Below are 18,651 nucleotides of genomic sequence, written 5' to 3'. Positions count from 1 at the left end.
ATTTGAATCCAAATACTCGAAATTTTTGAAATTATAATTTCAAAATTTTTATAATTAAAAAAAAAATTCATTTATTTATTTCAACATTACAAAGTAATAATAGAATAAGATGGTAGAAAACTCAACATACATTGATCATGTATACATTCATCATTATCAAAATCCTGATTGTTAAAGATGAAATTTTTAATCAATGATAATCGTTTTATTTGATACGAATTCATGTTCAATTGATCTACCATTAATTTAAATAGGTCATCAGTGATCAGATACCAATCTGTTGTGAATGACATTCTATATTTTTTCAATAAAATGACATCATTATGATTTTGAGCATCAGATTTCAATGATATATCAGATGGAAGAAAAATTTTATACCATACAAGTAAAGAGTTTTGTAATTTTATTCGAATCATTTGTTTGTTTTCCATTTTTGAATCTTCACATGTTGTATAAAAATCTCTGAAACAGAAACAAAACAAAAAAATTAAAAAAAATGATTAATTTTTCCATAAAAACTTACCTTTGTCCAAGTCTGATAAACAAACTATGGTCTTTATTTTTAACCGATTCAAACAAAATTTCATTCGATTCATTCTGTAAAAGATGAACAATTTGTTCGATATGATCTAAAATTAATGGGCCATAATTTTCGTTTATTGATGACAAAATATCAACATTATTATCATCTTCATGATGGGAATGATTATGACAAAAAAGCCAATCATTTAATAGTTCTGGATTTGGACGATCAAATACTTGCAATAGAGATTTATCGAATTCAATCGATTTTGGTAGTAGTAGATCAGATTCGTCGTTATTTAATTCAAATTTTAAAACTGGAAAAATTTCCAAATTATTTTCATTATGTAATGAATAATCGAGCAATTTTTTCATTCGATCAAAGTCAACGTTGATATTGGCGGCGGCCAAATCGAATTCAATACGATAGATACAATCATCAATGTTGTTTAATTCAGTATTGAATCCATCAATGATTAATGACCGTGTAGAGTTATCCGTTTTTCGTATACGAAACTGTAGAAAATTGCCATTGTCATCGTTTGAAATTGTAACAATCAGTTCATTATCTACATGTTTCAGCAGGAAATTTCCATTTTCATGTACCAAATTCAAGAATGGTAGCTGTAATTGTAAATGACAATATAATCTTGAACAATTGACATCAAACACACCGAAAATATTCAATAATTGTTTTGACATTTGAACACAACAAAATCAATCAATCAATAATTTATTTAATCATCATAATTTTTTTTGTCTGCAACATGAATAAAGAAAAAAAAACAATTACAAATACTCGAAATGAAAAAAAAATCAAGAATAGAATAACAACAAATATATGTGAGCAAAACATGTGACAACAACATATTATATAGAATTCATTATTCACGATATCGATGGTATCGATAATGATGAATCAAATTCAAAAATGTTCGATGTTTTCTTTTTATTTTAGATAAATTCGATTTTTAATTTTTTAAATAATTATTAGGAGAAAAAATTGAAAAATTTGCACAAAAAACAAAATCAGAATATAATGTTCATGTATTTGTTAATTAAATTATTGAAATAAGATATCATTATAATTGAGAAAAAAAAACAAAAAAATAATTGGGAAAACAAGATCGTATCCTATTTTTGGAATATCTTCTTTTTTTTGGTTTATTTTTAAATTATATTTCAGCTATAAGAAAAAAATATTGAAAAAAAAACTGTTGACCACATATATATGAAAATCCTAATAAATAAACTCAAATCATTTGATAATAAAATGAAATGATTGGAAAATCGAAAATCAATAAGGCTTTTCTGGTTTTCTTTTCAATTGAACTTTCAGTCTTTTTGGTCCAATTTGAAAACCGTTCATCATATGAATGGCAGCATGTGCCGATGATGGATTATCATAGGAAACAAAACCAAAACATTTGGATAGATTAGTGTAACGATCAACAAATACTTTAGCTGAAAGTATATTTCCGAATGATGAAAACATTGTTGTAAGATCGAAATCACCAAATTCTGATGGCAAATGATAGATGAATAGATTGGCTCCTTCCGGTCCTTCTGGTTGTTTATTCACAACAGCCGCACTGTTCATTATTGTTGATTGATTTTCTAATACTTGTGGCTGCTGATGATGTACACCAATATTAACGTTACTCGATGATGCTGATGATGACGACGATGATGAACATGTCGATGTTGATGATGTTAAACTTTTCGTTATTGATTTGCCATTACTTCCGCCATTATTGATGATTGATTTTCCAGCGACATTATTATTAGTATTTATCACACCTAGAGTCGATGACCCAAATAATGATGATGATGGTGATGTTACACTGTTGTTATATTGATGTGCTAAATATGGTCCTAAATGTGCGAATCCAAATGTTCCATTTGTTAGTTGATGTAAATGTGGTGAATGATGCTGATGATAGTGATGGCCCCTCACAAATGAAGGTGAGAATGAACCAAAAAATGGTGAACAATTATTTGTTGTTGAATAGAATGATGATGGATGATTGATGGCCGATTGATGACTAGGCCAACAATTTGTAACCATATACAATGGATCCATTGGATAATAATCCGATGATGGTTGATATGGATGATGATGATGATGATGATGTGGATCAACAATCAATTGTTCATTATTATTATTATTGAACAATAAGGAATGTTGGCCAACTGTATTTTTTAACATTGCAACATTGGCTGTCGTTTTTGGATAATTAAAAAGATTCACTGAAGGATCACTGTAAAATGATGGAAAAATAGATGGATGATTTCCGGAGCTGGTATTAGTAGCTATTGTATTCATTTTCATTATTGATGATGATGTCATATCGGTATTCGATTGTTGTTGTTGCTGCTGTTGAGAAGATTGATTCGTTGTCGTCGTCGTCGATGATGATGGTTGATGTTTTTGTTGTTGAGCTGCAGCGGCAACAGCTGCCAATGCAAGATAAGGATTCGTTGATGCCAATGTAGCAGCGGCAGCGGCTGCAGCTGCAGCTGCTGCCGTATTTGATTGATATTGTTGTTGCTGTTGTTGATTTGAAGATGAACCATTTTTATCACGATGACCATTAGATTGTCGATGATACGATGAAATCTTCGAATAATTATGATTATGGTAATGACGATGATGTGGATGTCCATGACTGGCCGGTGTTGATGAACCAGATGAAACTACTGATGATCCGGAACCAGAATCTGTTGTGCTATTCATATTCTGGCTACTACCACTATTCGATGTAGCCATGTTGATATTATTGTTGGTAGTCGATGTAGAAGCTGCTGCAGCGGCCACAGCAGCAGCAGCAGCCGCTGCTAACGATACAAATTGTGGTGTTGGATGAACAATACATGAATGAGCCGGATGTAAAAATAAAGAATGTTGATGATTTTTATTTAGAAGATTTTTTGTACCATTCGAAATACGTGGCACTAATTTTCGAGCTATTACATTTGTCGACGATGATGCTGATGATGATGATGATATTTGTTGTTCTTTGTTGTTATTATTGTTGTTGATATTGAAAAAATCTTTTGCAGATAATGGATGATGTAAATGATGATGATGATGATGATGTTTACCATTGACTGATGTGATCTGTTGTTGTTGAATATTATTGGAAGCTAATTTAACCACAATCGGTGATGAACAACCATCCATTGTTATTGAATTATGTATAGTTTTAATTGAATTGATTGCACATTGTTTTGTACTGAATGTTACGAATGCACAACCTATGCACAATCATTCGATATAAATAAAATATATAAAGATTGAATTGAAAAACGTAATAAATCAAATCAAATCAAATCAACTTACCTCTACTATTACCGTTTAAATCGCGAAGTACCAGACATTCTTCAATATTACCAAAACGTGTAAACATTTGACGAACATCAATTTCATTAAATTTTTTCGACAACATTCCAATGAAAATTTTTCTCTCTTGTTTATTTTCACTATCAGCTGGTTTCATCTGTATTGGATTATGCATATCTTCCAATGTTCTTACATTATGTAATGCATCCTGGGCAGATAATGCTGATTTTCTATTAAAAAATGTAACAAAACAACATCCACGACTTTGTCCACTTTCTTTATCTCTTAATACTTTTAATGAATAAATTTCACCAAATTCTTTGAATAATTTATGACAATCAGATTCATTCCATATTTTCGGTATCTGACCGACAAACATTTTGATTGCATCTGAATCGGGAAATTTTTGTTCAATCGTTGAATTTTTTTGATCATTCCCATTGCAATCCATTATTTTATCTTCATCATCAATTTCATCTTCAACCTGACTATCTTCTTCTTTCGTATTTCCATCACCATTATCTACGTTATTTTCATTCCAATTTTGTTCACTTTCCGTATCCGATGTATTTATCGGTTGATTAGTTGTATCGGTATCTATTTCAATTTTCATTGATTCGTCTACAGTTGTTGATACATTCGATGTACTTGATTGATTATTTGTGATAATCATTTTGGATTCCATCGATTGAATTAGCTCTTCTTTTTCTTCTTTTTTGTTGTTTTTATCTATTTCAACACTGGAAGAATTCAAAATAAAATCATTTGAATGACTAGCTGATTGAATGATTAATTTTGAAGATTTTTCAACATTCAATAATGATGATGATGATGGTTTTAAAGTCATGTTTGAAATGAGAAAATTTGCGAAAAAAAATGATGAAATCAACAAGTGATTTATTTCAAATGGAAATGGAATCAATTCAACTGGGAATATTCACCAAACACAACACAATTCACACAATTCGATCATCAACATCAGACAATAATCAATCAACATGGACAGATTTTGAATGTGAAAACAAAAAAAAAAACAAAAAAAAATATGAAAACAAAAACAGATCGATGATGACCAAATATGTGATAATTACAAGGATATAGTGTCATCATCAATGACATGATTTCGTATCAAAAACTACATCAACAAACACACACACACAGTATGGCCACTATTCATATTTTTGTTCCAATAACAACAACAACAACAAAAAAAAAAAATCGATTCGATTGTCGCTGTTGTTGTTGTTGTTGTTTGTAACTTGTGCACAATCATCAATATGATATGCATAACCACCAAATACCGAAAGAAATGAAAAAAAAAGAAAAGAAAAGAAAAACCATACCATCATTGCCCACTTTTGGAAAATCATCATCATCTTTCTCTTTTTTTTTTGAAAATTCCTTCATATCTCTAATTCTCTTTTGTCTCTCTTTTTTTCCCACTATCTATCTTCAGAGAAATTATCATCATCATTTTTTTTTTTTTTTTGGTCTCTTCAAAAAAGAAAAAAATTTTCATTTTAATCCAATCTTCAATCAGTTGATTGAGTACGGAAAATATTTCCGACTTTCAACGATATTACCGTGTATGTGTGTGTGAGTATATACGGCAACAAATTAAAAAAAAAACATCTAGAAATGGAGATAAAAAGATGATGAAATGGCAGGTCATTCAATTTCAAATTTTTTTTTGTTGTTGTTGTTGTGTGCCCGAATTTTTTTTTCGCATGCATCACAACATTCAAGTCTTTCTCTCAAATATATCGTTTCCGTCACTATATTTCGTATTGGAGTTTTCATTTTCTCTTTTCTCCAATTTTTCTGTAAAATAATAAAATACCTGGAATATTATATCTTGTCTTGTTGTTTGGACTGATTGTCAGATCGACAAGTGTCGGACTTGATTTGCATGTGTGTGTGTGTGTGTGTGTTTTTTTTCCCCCTGTGATTATGATCGGAAATTTTTATTTTTATTTTTTTTTTTACAAATGTAGGGACAACAAAAAGAAAAAAAAATACCATTTGGACAAACAAAACTTTCATCATCATCATCATCATCATCAAGATTTTCTGTTTCCGTCTCGGTTGATCGAAATCATTTCTGACAGAGTGTTTTTTTTTCTCACTACTTACTACTACTATCTTACTGTCTTTTATCATACAATACGAAACGAAACGAAACGAAAAAAAAAAATAGAAACTTGAATTTAATCGATGAAATATTTGGTTTCGTTTTAAGTGTGGAAAAAATAAAAAACAAGAGTTTTTTTTCTGGTCATGTAGATTGTAGTAGTGTAGGATTTCAATGAAAAGAAAAGAAAAAGCTAAAAAAAATCACCATTTCCGTAGAGTATTGATATCCAAAACAAAACAAAAAAACCAATGATGATATGATTGTTTGAGCTAGGAGGGGGAGGATGAGGAGATTTTTTTTTCATTGATTTAAAATCAATAATAAAAAGGGGTGTATATGCGAAGAAGGGGAAAAAACGAACATTTTGTGTCTGAAAAACACTTTTTCAATGATTCAAATTTCAACAATCATCTTTTCAACTAATCGGGATTTGTGTGGACAACGAGAGAAAAAAAAATAATAACAAGGAAACGAATGCCCGAAAAAAGAGAAAAATGTTGATGTAATGTGAGATTATGTTCATGTTGTTGTTTTTTTTTTGTATGGCTCTACAATCAAATTATGTGACCGGAGATCCGGACACATTATCATCAAGAACATGTGAGATTTAAGATGATGATGATGATGATGATGATCACGATAAAGGCATCAAATGACATAAACAAACACAAGTATTTGAAGTAAGGAAGTTATTCATAAATTTATTTGTTACCCAAGATTACTAATTCCAGAAATGTTGAAAGGTGTGTGTGTGGTCCGTAACAAAGAAAAAAAAAATATCGACTGATATAGAATATCGTTGTTGCCTTCTGTTGTATTGCGTGAATAAACTACTCTATATTTTCATATGCACACAATATTCATTCATTCATTCGATGACATTGATTGATTTGAAATATTAAAACAACAAAACAAAAACAAAAATTCCATGAAAAAATGTCTGATGTATGTTGATGATCCTGGACAATTATTATCAAATCATTCATTAGACAAACAAACCTTTTTTTTCTGGCGGTAAAAAAAAATCAGGTTAGAAACAGAACTTGTGAAGGTTTTTTGTTGTTGTTGTTGTTGTTGAAATTATTGATGATGTAAATCGATGATCAATTTCTATATTCATTCATTCATTCAACATTTGAACATTTGGTTAGCCAAAATCAAAAACAACAACAACAACAAAAATAAGGCAACTGGAAACTTTTTTTTTGCAATTTGTTTATTATAATAATTCAATTATAAACGTCTTGTCTTTATTATTGCCTGTTGGCGTTGATAAATTGTTCATTGGAATTTTTCAAGATGAAACATGTGAACAAAATATATTTGTGATTAACAAACAAAACGAATGAAGATGGAGACGAAAAAAAGTTGTGGAATTTCAATTTGGCCAAACGACAAAAACATACTGTATTAGATTTCCGCGATTACAATTTCAAAAAAAAAAGAAGCAGAAAATTCTGTTTCAGTGTGTGTGTGTGTGCGCAATTCAATTTTCACATTTCGAATGAATTCGTCAATGTTTTTTAGTGTGTGTGTGTGTGTGTCTGTCTGCTGGTGTTTGTCTATTTAATGACTGTGGCTATAGAATCTTACATTCATCAACAAATTCTATAATCAAGAATCGATCGAGAATGAAAGAAAGAAAGAAAGAAAAAAAAAAGAAAAAAACGATGGCAAGTTGATGCCAATCTTTTTTTTCTGATTGATGAACAAAATATATCACCAATAATAATATTTGAGCAGTGGTACTCTACCCTGTATGTCTATATATAAATTTTGAATGCAGTCATCAATTACTGAATGAATGAATGAATGAATTTCAAAGTAAATGATGATGAAAAATTCTTTGCAAGTAAATTATATATTTTATTAGTGGATAAATATGTTTACAGATTCTTACCGTTATTATATGGCAGATTTAATAATAATAAATTCTGCCAATTCTTTGATGTCTTTTGAAGATGATGAAGCCAAGAATATAAAACTGTCGTCATACCATTATACATTGAAAATGAAATATTGCCCGTCACCGCCCAACCAAATTAAACCAAAAAAAAAATCCATGGTTTTATCTGGTTGGTCGATTAGTAGTTGGTCGAATAAATGCCATTTTTTTGGTAATGTTTAGATGTTAAATTCTTTCGTAGCAGTAAAAAAAAAATTTATTTTTTTTGTCGCTCAATTTAATAACCAGTGGATGAGAAAATTTCGGACAAATGTTCGAGAGTTTGGAATTCTTTATAACATCAGAATAATGATGTTTAAATGAATGAAAATGAATAAAAAAACTGTTCAACAATAATGAAATATGGCCATGGAAAAAATGTGTGTATGTGAAAGAGAGATTTCAGTGGACAAAAAAAAAATTGTTTTGAATCAAATTCAATTGAATGGCTATGATGATGATGATGATGAGAATGTCAATAGATTAATGGATGTTTGATGATATTAAACATTCTGTAATAGTGAAAAAAAAATTTGACGATGATGATCCAGATCTTATAGAAATAATGAATGGAAAAAAAATTGACAATTGTCCAAGTAACAGATAGGCCAAAAACTAATTTTCATCTTGGCAAATTGCATTCAGTTATCCATTGAAAAAAAAGAAGCACTGGCCATCATTTTTTCAATAAATGAATCCAAATGTTATTCATTATTTTTTTTTCAATGACATTCGATATTCTATTCAACACCAACAGGTTCTATTATTATGAAATAATAATATATGTACAAACACATTATTCAATTCCCAAATGATTGTGGATTTATTCTTGAATTCATTTTATTGACTATCATCATCATCATCACCGTCCTCATTAACAATCATCATCAGCATCATTATTTGTAAATATAAATGTGTATGTGTGTGTGTGTTTCATCGTTCAATTTTTTTTCTCAATCATTATTGTGTTTCGTTGTAATAAGAAGAAGAAGAAGAAAAAAAAGCAAATGACAATTGAATAATGACAATCATCATAATAATTATGATGATGATTACTATTTAAGCAAATATTTTTTCTTCTTCTTCTTCTTCTTCTTCTTTCACTTTGAAATTCGAGTTCATATTTATCTATTCGTTGACTTGGTTGTTTTTTTTTTGCTCTACTCCAAAAATGGCCAATTATTATAATAATAATAAAAGTAGTCATCGTCGTTGTTGTTTCGTTGATAAATAAATAATGATGATGTTTGATCATTTATTTATTTATTTTTTCTCGGCTCATTGATTGATTTTATTTGATTTTATTCAAATTACAACAAGGCAATTTAGTTCGAATTGATGTGTGAATATAAATAGCTACTACTACTGAAATGAAATGAAAAAAATGAAACACAATGTGCAAAGAAATCCATCATCATCATCATCATCATCAGTGTATATGCTAAAAAAAATAGACATTTGACATCTGACACGTTTTTCATTCATTAATTCTTTTTTTTCAACAAAAAAATATCCATGTTCATTGATTTTTTTCTGTATATGTAGCTACATATTCTTGAAAATTATCAATCAGGTCAATTGCAATGGATGTTTGACAGTTGAAACAGAAAATTTTTTTTATTTGCTTGATTTTTGGCACATATAGATGTTTTTGTTCCGTTCAATCGGATCACGGTAATGTACATTTTCCCAGGGAGTAGAAATTTTTTGTTTTTATTCAATTAAATTTTTTTTCTTCTTCTTCTTCTTCTTCTCTGCATCCATACCATCATCAGATATTGATCTGGATATGTTTTGTACGGCCGCAGCACTTATGATTGATCCGAAAAGCTAAAGTAAAATTGAAAAAAAAACCGCAGTCTAGTTCAGTCGTTCAATGTACAAATACTGTGTGTTGCCAGCGCCGAATAGTTTCCAGTCCGAATGATTCAAGTGATTTTTTTTCTGTTTTATAATAATAATTTTCTTGGTTTCAGGGCAAATATGTACGACATTTTTTTCTTCTTCTTCTTTTTCTCCTTCTTCATTTTTCGGATAATTTCATTTCGGATCAGTCGATATTTAGATCATTAAATGTGGAAAAAAAACCACACACACACACACACACACACAGACAAACATTACGAGGAAATATGTATATGGACATATGATCAATAATAATTGATGTGAAAAAAATGGTTCCATAATTATTTCCATTATCCATTTTGTTTTTTTTTTTGTTACAAATAAATTAATTTCATCATTCGAATCAATTGATATTATCAATCCATTTGTTTTCAATTATTATTATTATTATTGGTGATTCGCGAATAAAATCAAAAAAAAAGGAATCATGGATGGAACCAACAAAAATTCAACATGATTATAATAATCTTTTTTCATCAACAAATCATTTTTTGTTGTTGTTGTTGTTGGTAATAATTACAACTTCCGATCATCTATTGTCCATACAAAACAAATGAAAAAAAATAACGTGCTTGAACACATGCATGCATGCATGTATTTTTTTGCTTTTGCTTTTGCTTTTGATTATCTCATATGGCTAGATGAAAAACAGGAAGATTGATGATGATTTTTTATTTTCAATCCAAAAAAAAAAAAAAAATGATGAAAGACAAAAAAACAACAACAACAACAACAAACACGAACACAAACATGAACATGAATGAACACGATATATGAAGCAAAAAACTGATCATTGTATGTATGGATTGATCGATCAATCTTTTTTTTTTATTTATATTCGATGACCTGTCAATATTTATCGCACGAACACACACACACACACACACACACACACACACACACACACACACACACACACACACACAGAAAGTTGTTATTATCTTTTCTTTTCATGTCTATAGGTAACCAAATAGAATTATAATGATAAAATAATAATAAAAAAAATTCCTGCTTCAGGATATATAGAAAAAAAAATTTAGAGCTCAAAGAGTTGGCACTATTTATTTTTTTTCCTAGTAATCTTGTCCTAAATGTTTTCCAGACTTTGTCTCCCCTTTCAACTGACACTTGATGCTTGGTGCTACCATTTTTATTTGTCGTTGTTGTTGTTGTGGTTATATATATTAGATTAAATCGGTCATCATTTTTCTGACCAATTATATATGTATTTTATACATCATCTGTAACTTTGGAAAAATCATCAAATTTTCAATTTTTGCCTTAGTCAATAGTAATCATCTCATGGCCAAATTAAAATGTCTGACTGTTGTTGTTGTTGTTGTTTGCTATATAGCAACAACAACAACAAAAAAAAAACCATATCCGGCTAATTTAATGGTCAACCTATATAAAACTGCGAAAAAAAAATACAGAAGGGAGATTGATTTCATTTCAAGAAAGAGAAAAACAAATTTATTTTTTTTTTTTTACAGAAACATTGTAACTCTCACTCGCTATTTCACTTTATTATGATGATGATTTCATTCATTAAATCGTAATGTTGATTCATTTACATAACAAAAAAAAACCGATTGATTCATTTAGTACTTGGTCATTTTGAAAATGTGTGTGTGTTTTTGCTGACATATAATTTTTAAAATGACAGGAAAAAAAATCTCACATTGGTTTATATTATTGGTTCACTTTTGAATTGAACATGAACAAATTGACGGTATTTGTGAATCATTTTCAAATGTGATCATTATCATCATCATCATCATTATTTATACTAATTGGCAACTTTGGTGGCGACTACATTGAACAACACAACATTCGATGATGAGCTTGATCTACTTTTTTTTTCTTTTGCTTCTCTCTCTCTCTACACATCAATAATCAGTTATAACTATAATAATCGCTATGGACAATATTTTGGATGGATCACCACCAAAAAAATCCCTCTGGATTTTTTTTCCGCTAATGGAAGTTCAAATTATGGTGGTGGTTTGATTTGAAATGCAATGTTTTTTATTTTTTATTCAATTCGATTTTTTTGTACCAATTTAATTTAGTTGAATAATTGTATGTGTATATGAATTTTTTTTTTAAAGAATCAATTAATTTTTGATTCCAAAAATCATACGATTTTTAAACTATTTTTTTATCACCTTTTTTTTCGTCGTTGTCTACGTGGACGTCGTTTTTGTCTTCTTTGTTCATGTGTCGATGATGATGATGATGATGATGATGAAGGTAACGGTATTTGTCCCAAATCTTGTCCTTTTTGTGGTTGTTTTTGTTTTAGCTGTTTACCAGGTGATGATAATGATGATTGTTTTATAACTGGAGATGGTGATAATAGATGAGGTGATTGTTGTCGTTGTTGTTGTTGTTGTTGTTGTTGTTCTGTATCATCCATTTCAGATGGATCAAATAATGCAAAAAAGAATGGATCACGATGTTTTAAAGCGGCAACAGTATCATTTGGTTCAATTAATTCACTTTTATTGAAAAATTCTTCACTTTGTTGTGAATCGACTAATGGAAATACTTTTAATTCTTCATCAACAACTGATATATAAAGATATGCTGTATTGTTAATATCACCAACATAGCTTGAATTTGAAAATAATGTAAACACTGCACCATTGGATAATTGTATATGATCATAGCCAGTTGTTTCACATGATGGATATTGATGTGCACGTACAATATATCCAAGATTAAAACGATTTAAAAATCTTTCAGCACCATTATTACCAATAACGAAACCAGCACCACGTAAAAAATTTCTTCTAAAATATTTTGGCTCCTTTGGAAATTCACCTGAAGCAGTCAAATCTTTTGTATAGAAATCATTCCAAACCAATTGAAATCCAACACTATTTTCTTCTAAATCACTAATAATTGATTTAGGAATCGCTTCAATTAGACTCATATCATGAAAATGTTTCGGTATACCACCATGACAGGCGAATATATTCTGACAAATAATAGCCGCAAATGGTAATGAACCAAATGCAACATTAATTCTAGACCACATTTGATAGCCAATTTCATCACCAAATTTTAAACGCATTTCCAATAAAAATGATTGACGATTCATGTCGGAAAATTCATGATTACCACGTAATATTGTAAAATTAGCTGGATACATTATTTTCAACATGAATAAATAGATGACCACTTCGAATCCATGTATACCACGATCAACATAATCGCCTAAAAATACAAAATGATTACCAGTAATCTGTATGTTACCATTACGCCAAAACAATGTTCGTATATGTGCTAAATCACTGAAACTACCGTGTAGATCACCAAAAAAACGATATATCAAACGAAAATCATTGACACGTACTAATGATAATTCATTTGATAATGTTTTTTCCAATAATTGACAAACCAGGTCAAGATTTTCAGCATTATTTATGGAAAATTTTTTCCTATATTCATCCAATAATTTTTGTAATGATTTATGTTCCAAATCATTGCGACAATTTTGTGAATATTTTTCATATAGATTCTCTGTAGCTTGATATAGATTACGGAAATTTTCCATATTAAATTCCATATTGTTTTCCATCATCTGTTGTTGTTGTTGTTGTTGTTGTCCATCATTATTATCATCAGTTGGTGTAGTAGCTGCCATCAGAACGCTTTTTATTTTTTTTCGTTACCACCAAACAATTTCAAATGGATTTTTGCATATGCATTGAAGTTTTTATTTACTGAAATTTTCATTTTCATAATTCTAATATCGAATTAAAACTAATCGAATCATCAGGCTTATTCGAATTGATTTGATTTTGTTTTTTTTTTTGTTATTCAAATAATCCAATTTAGCTAAAATAGAAAAAAAATGAATTAGGACAAATTATTATTAGCTCAACGATTTGGCTTCATTGTCTTTCTATCTTTTTTTTTATCGATTGATTGATTGATTGGATTGGATTGGATTGGATTGGATTTTGTCTGTTTGTGTGTGTGTGTGTGTGTGTGCTAGCTAATTTGATTTGAATTATTTTTTCTTTGTTCTAAAAAATTTTGAAACAAAAATGAAAAAGAGTGCAAAACAATATCCGATTATTGATCCAAAACGATCCAAATAAGATGATGATGATGATGATGATTACAAAAGGACAAAGTAAGAAAAAAAATAAGCCTCAAGTCATTTTATCACAGCATATATATAATAATAATAATATAATTTATGGTTGGTGGTGGTGGTTAACAAACAAACAGCAAGAAAAAGCCACCACTTGAACCATAACGTTCAATGACTTTGAATCAAAAAAAATTTTTGTTTTTTTTTTTTTGCTGATGAAATGAGAAATGTCACCAAATGGCAATTTATCATCATCATCATTGAAATATAAATTTTATATTAGATCAATTTCTTTTCTGTTTCGTCTTAATAGCTAATTAAAAATATCTAGCAAGTACTGGATAATATATGTGATTGAACTTGGAAAAGTGAAAAAAAAATGGGAATCAAGATTTGTATGAAAAACAAAAATTGCACTGTACCGATATATAATATAATATATAATATATGAAAAGTTCAAATGAAAAAAAAAGTATAAAAACGCCTCAAGGGCTATTTATTGATTGATCTAATTGTTGTTGTTGACGACCAACCATTATGATCATTTATTGATTCATATATACATCGATGTTCTATCGATGGGATTGAAATTATTTTTTCTTATTGCCATTGGCTACACATTATAAGTATCATCATCATCATCATCATCAATGATTGGCATTTATGTGGGGATCCGAATCATCATGGATCATCATCATAACAATGTTCAACTTTTTTTTTATTCCAAACCAGGTAACTATTATAAAAATGTTTGTCATATATTGTTGTGAAATTAATTTTTTTTCCTTTCTTTAACACAATTATTGCCATGGTTGTCGAGAAAATAAAAAACAATTCAAAGTAACAACAACAACAACAAGATTTGCCAGCAGCAACAAACAATCTTCCTTTTTTTTCTACGAAGAAAAAAAACCACCTGAAAAGGAGGTCATCATCATCATCAACATCAACATCGTCATGTCGGTATTTGTTTGACCACCACCACCACCACCACCACCACATCATTTCAACATTATTACATTTGAAATGAAAATTATATGAATGAATTGCAATGTGTATATATAATACAGTATTTGAACTTTCTTTCCTTTTTTTTACCATCTCACTATCATCATCATCATCATCATCATCATCATCGGATAAATCTGTCCACATTTAGGTCATCATCACCGGACACTTGGTTGTTTTTGTTTTTATAATTCAAATTTCAAACAAACAAAACAAAACAAAAAAAAATCCGATTAAAAAAAACTCAATGTCTTCATCTACAATCTTCATCTCTCAAAATAACAATTCGTTTATCGATCAAATTGAATTTAAATGATCAATCGCGAAATATGAATATTTTTTTCGCATAACAACCAAGTGCGATTAGATTTATGAAAATTTTTCGTTTTCTGATTTCAAACTCGTAAATGTTATTTCGAATATTTCGGCTGTTCGACTATATACACTCAAATAGTCACCAAGAAATAGCCGAAATACTCACACACTTTTTTTTGCTGTGATAACTTTTGTAATTGGTAAATCAGGAAAAATTGAATCAAGATCCTAGTATGCGTCGATTGATAAAATTTCGTGAACAATCAAACAAAGAAGGTTCGCGGCCAACGATCAAACCACAGGTTATTAAAAGTGGTCAAAAAAGTGATCAAGAAGAATCTGATCCCGAATTAGAACATGATGAAGACGGTGATGTCATTAGACGTCGTCATCGACATCGTGAAGTTATCGATGCCGAAGAAAATGATGATGAAAATATTGAACGTCGTCATGAATTATTGAAACAACGGATGCTTAAATTAAAATTGGAACCTGCACAAAATGCTTTCAGTGATGACGACGAAAACGATGAGGAAGAATCAGAAAATGAATCCAAATATTCAGAAGATGAAGTAATGCCTCGATTGAAACCAATTTTCGTTTCCAAAAAAGATAGTATAACCATCAATGAGAAAGAGGAACAGGAACGCAAACGTATTGAAACTGCCGAATTGGAAGCGAAAATTGCATTGGAAGAACGCCGTCGATCAACATTAAAATTAATTAAAGAAGACCGTCGTCGTGAAGAAGAAGAACGAGAAAAGAATAAAGCGGCAGCCGAAGAAGAAGCAATTATCAAAGGAATCGCTTCGGTTATCACCGATGATGAAGATGATGAAACGGCATTCGAATTATGGAAAGTCCGTGAATTAAGACGAATCAAACGAGAAAAAGAAGAGGAAGAACAACGAGACAGAGAACGACGTGAAATTGAACGATTACGAAACATGACAGAAGAAGAACGACAGGAAGAGTTGAAAAAGAATCCACGTGTTGTAACTAATCAACAGAAAAAGGGCAAATATAAATTCCTACAAAAGTATTATCATCGTGGTGCATTCTATCTGGATGCAGAAGATCAGGTGTTCAAACGAGATTTTGCGCAACCAACACTGGAAGATCATTTTGATAAATCCGTATTGCCATCGGTTATGCAAGTGAAAAATTTTGGCCTTGCTGGTCGCACAAAATATACACATCTAACTGATGTTGACACGACTGCATTTGATTCGGCTTGGTCAGCCAAAGATAATACACATGCGATACAATTTCATCAAGCTCATGGTGGTGGAATGAAACAATCATTCGAACGACCGGGCAAGCGGAAAAAAATGAAAATTTGAATAGTGTAAATAATTTTTTAATATTTTTTTTTCTTTAAACTTTAATTAATAAAAATCAAATCTGATAGATAATACGATTTCACAAAAACATTACCCATTATCATTGATTATGATTTACCTTTAAAAAATGACGATGCTTTCATTTAATTTCATTTTTATTATAAATTATATTGGTATTGAATGACTTGTCGATCGGCAATCGCTGGTGTCGACCATCATTGTCGTTTTCATCATTCAATATGTGTGCAAAGCTAATGATGATGATGACCATTATATTATTATTATTACCAATGCTAATGGATTGGAAAAAAAAGAGAAACGTTTTTTTTCTAATGTTTCTCTGTCGATTGAATTCGAAATCAATTCAATCATTTCATTCAAACGGAAATATTCAGCTGAACATCATTTGACCACATAGTTGTTTTTTATTTTCTAGATAGCAATCATCATCATAATCATCATCTTAATAATAAATTCAAAACTTCACAATAATCAAATATTTACTGTATATATAACAGATTTATGTTAATTGAGAAAACAAAACAACAAAAAAAAGAAAAATTTTCGTAAAAAAAAGATGAAACACGAAAAACAACAACAAAAAAAAAATAATTTGAAATGCTAGTCTGTTTGTTGATTATTTTGTCAAATTGTGATCACAGGTGATTCACCTAGATTTCGTTTTGTTTGTTTTGTTGTTTATCTGATTTCTTTTTTTTTCGGTTTTATCGTTGTTTGCGTGTTAATTATTATGTATGTATTTTTTTTTTGTTGTATTATTAGCGTTCATTTTGCGAGTTCGAATCAATAAAATTTTATTTTTATTTTTAAAAATCATGCAAACTTTAAAAGTGCACATGTGATTAAAGCTCAGGTTAATGATTTGAAAGAAAATTTTTTTTTCTTTTTTTTCTAGTCGATTAATCTTGTAACATTTATGATGATGGCCATTAGAAAAAAAATGATATCATGGAATAATATTGAAAAATTGGCCATCTTATGTGTAACAATAAACTTCTACATCAGTATCGTCGCTATGATTCAAAATATTAATATTGAATTGAATTGAATTTATTTAATTAATACGCGCTACTCCGGGGAGCACTTGCGCAGAATGGAATTAAACAGAAAAGAAAATAACAATAGAGAATAAAGTAATAAAATAGAATAATAATGATAATAAAAGAATAATGTTTTTTTTATGAATAGTTCAGACAGTAGTCTTTACAAAATCGGTTAATTAAAAATATTGAAATTAAATATTAATATAATATCTTCCTTATGGAAGGATCATCTTCTATAATGTTCCTTCGTTGAGGTTAAAAAGATTCGTCAGGTCGATATATTCTTGATAAATATCGTCCATGACTGAGATGATAGATGATGGCTGCGACATGAGAACAACAACCAACGGTCCGATTCCCGATTAGTACACTTGCAGCAATAACCGGTGATACTTTGCCAAATCTATTATGCAAAAAGCATGCGATTCGACAATACGTACGGGCATTGTCCAAGGTATTATTCATGAATTGGTTATGGAGCAACTTATATTTTTGTTCAATAACCCCATGAACCGCTTCAACGACCAATCTAATCTTGGTAACAAATCTAGAATCGTTAGATTCTTTTGTGGTTAGCTGGAGTCGTTGGCCTTTCATAGCAGGCATAATTACATTGAAGCCACTTTGTTGCAAAAATGGCACAACATCGCGAAATCCACGGTCCAATACAAGATAATCATTATCTTAAAGTAACTGGGATAAACCAGTCGATCTCATCAGAATTTCTTCAAGAATTTTTGCATCGTTTTTCTTCGCATTGTGAGGTCCATCTATATCAATGACGAATCCATCCGTTGTGCAAATTGTAAACGGATTACACAAATCAATATCTAATCTAATTTCTAATCTAATCAAATTCTAAATCTCTACTCTCTACTAGTCTATGTCGCTTGCGTTTGTCGGTAACTGCAACTTTTAAACTCAACCCCACATGCGCGCATGGCTATAGTCATTTTTTCACTTT

At 29.8% G+C, this 18,651-nt stretch overlaps 3 protein-coding genes across 3 annotated transcripts; 1 reads left to right on the top strand and 2 right to left on the bottom strand.

Annotated features, from left to right (window-relative positions):
• Positions 1–45: 45 nt before the first annotated feature.
• LOC124499373 (uncharacterized) lies at positions 46–1,343 on the bottom strand. Its single transcript, XM_047063272.2, has 2 exons — positions 524–1,343; positions 46–462 (listed from the first exon to the last, which is right to left on the bottom strand). The coding sequence occupies exons 1-2, from the start codon at positions 1,222–1,224 to the stop codon at positions 87–89; spliced, it is 1,077 nt and encodes a 358-aa protein (XP_046919228.2). The 5' UTR covers positions 1,225–1,343; the 3' UTR covers positions 46–86.
• Positions 1,238–13,535, bottom strand: LOC124499374 (uncharacterized). The gene is made up of 3 exons (XM_075728613.1): positions 12,084–13,535; positions 3,866–4,266; positions 1,238–3,780 (listed from the first exon to the last, which is right to left on the bottom strand). Exons 1-3 carry the CDS (start codon positions 13,499–13,501, stop codon positions 1,820–1,822), a joined length of 3,780 nt encoding a protein of 1,259 aa, XP_075584728.1. The 5' UTR covers positions 13,502–13,535; the 3' UTR covers positions 1,238–1,819.
• A 945-nt stretch (positions 13,536–14,480) lies between these two features.
• Positions 14,481–16,716, top strand: LOC124499843 (microfibrillar-associated protein 1). Its single transcript, XM_047063822.2, has 2 exons — positions 14,481–14,689; positions 14,778–16,716. The coding sequence occupies exon 2, from the start codon at positions 15,514–15,516 to the stop codon at positions 16,621–16,623; it is 1,110 nt and encodes a 369-aa protein (XP_046919778.1). The 5' UTR covers positions 14,481–14,689; positions 14,778–15,513; the 3' UTR covers positions 16,624–16,716.
• The last annotated feature ends 1,935 nt before the right edge of the window (positions 16,717–18,651 follow it).

This window comes from Dermatophagoides farinae, chromosome 2, assembly GCF_024713945.1.
Source record: "Dermatophagoides farinae isolate YC_2012a chromosome 2, ASM2471394v1, whole genome shotgun sequence".
In the NCBI taxonomy this organism is placed as follows: Eukaryota; Metazoa; Arthropoda; class Arachnida; order Sarcoptiformes; family Pyroglyphidae; genus Dermatophagoides; species Dermatophagoides farinae.
This window is presented reverse-complemented; position numbering and strand designations above follow the sequence as displayed.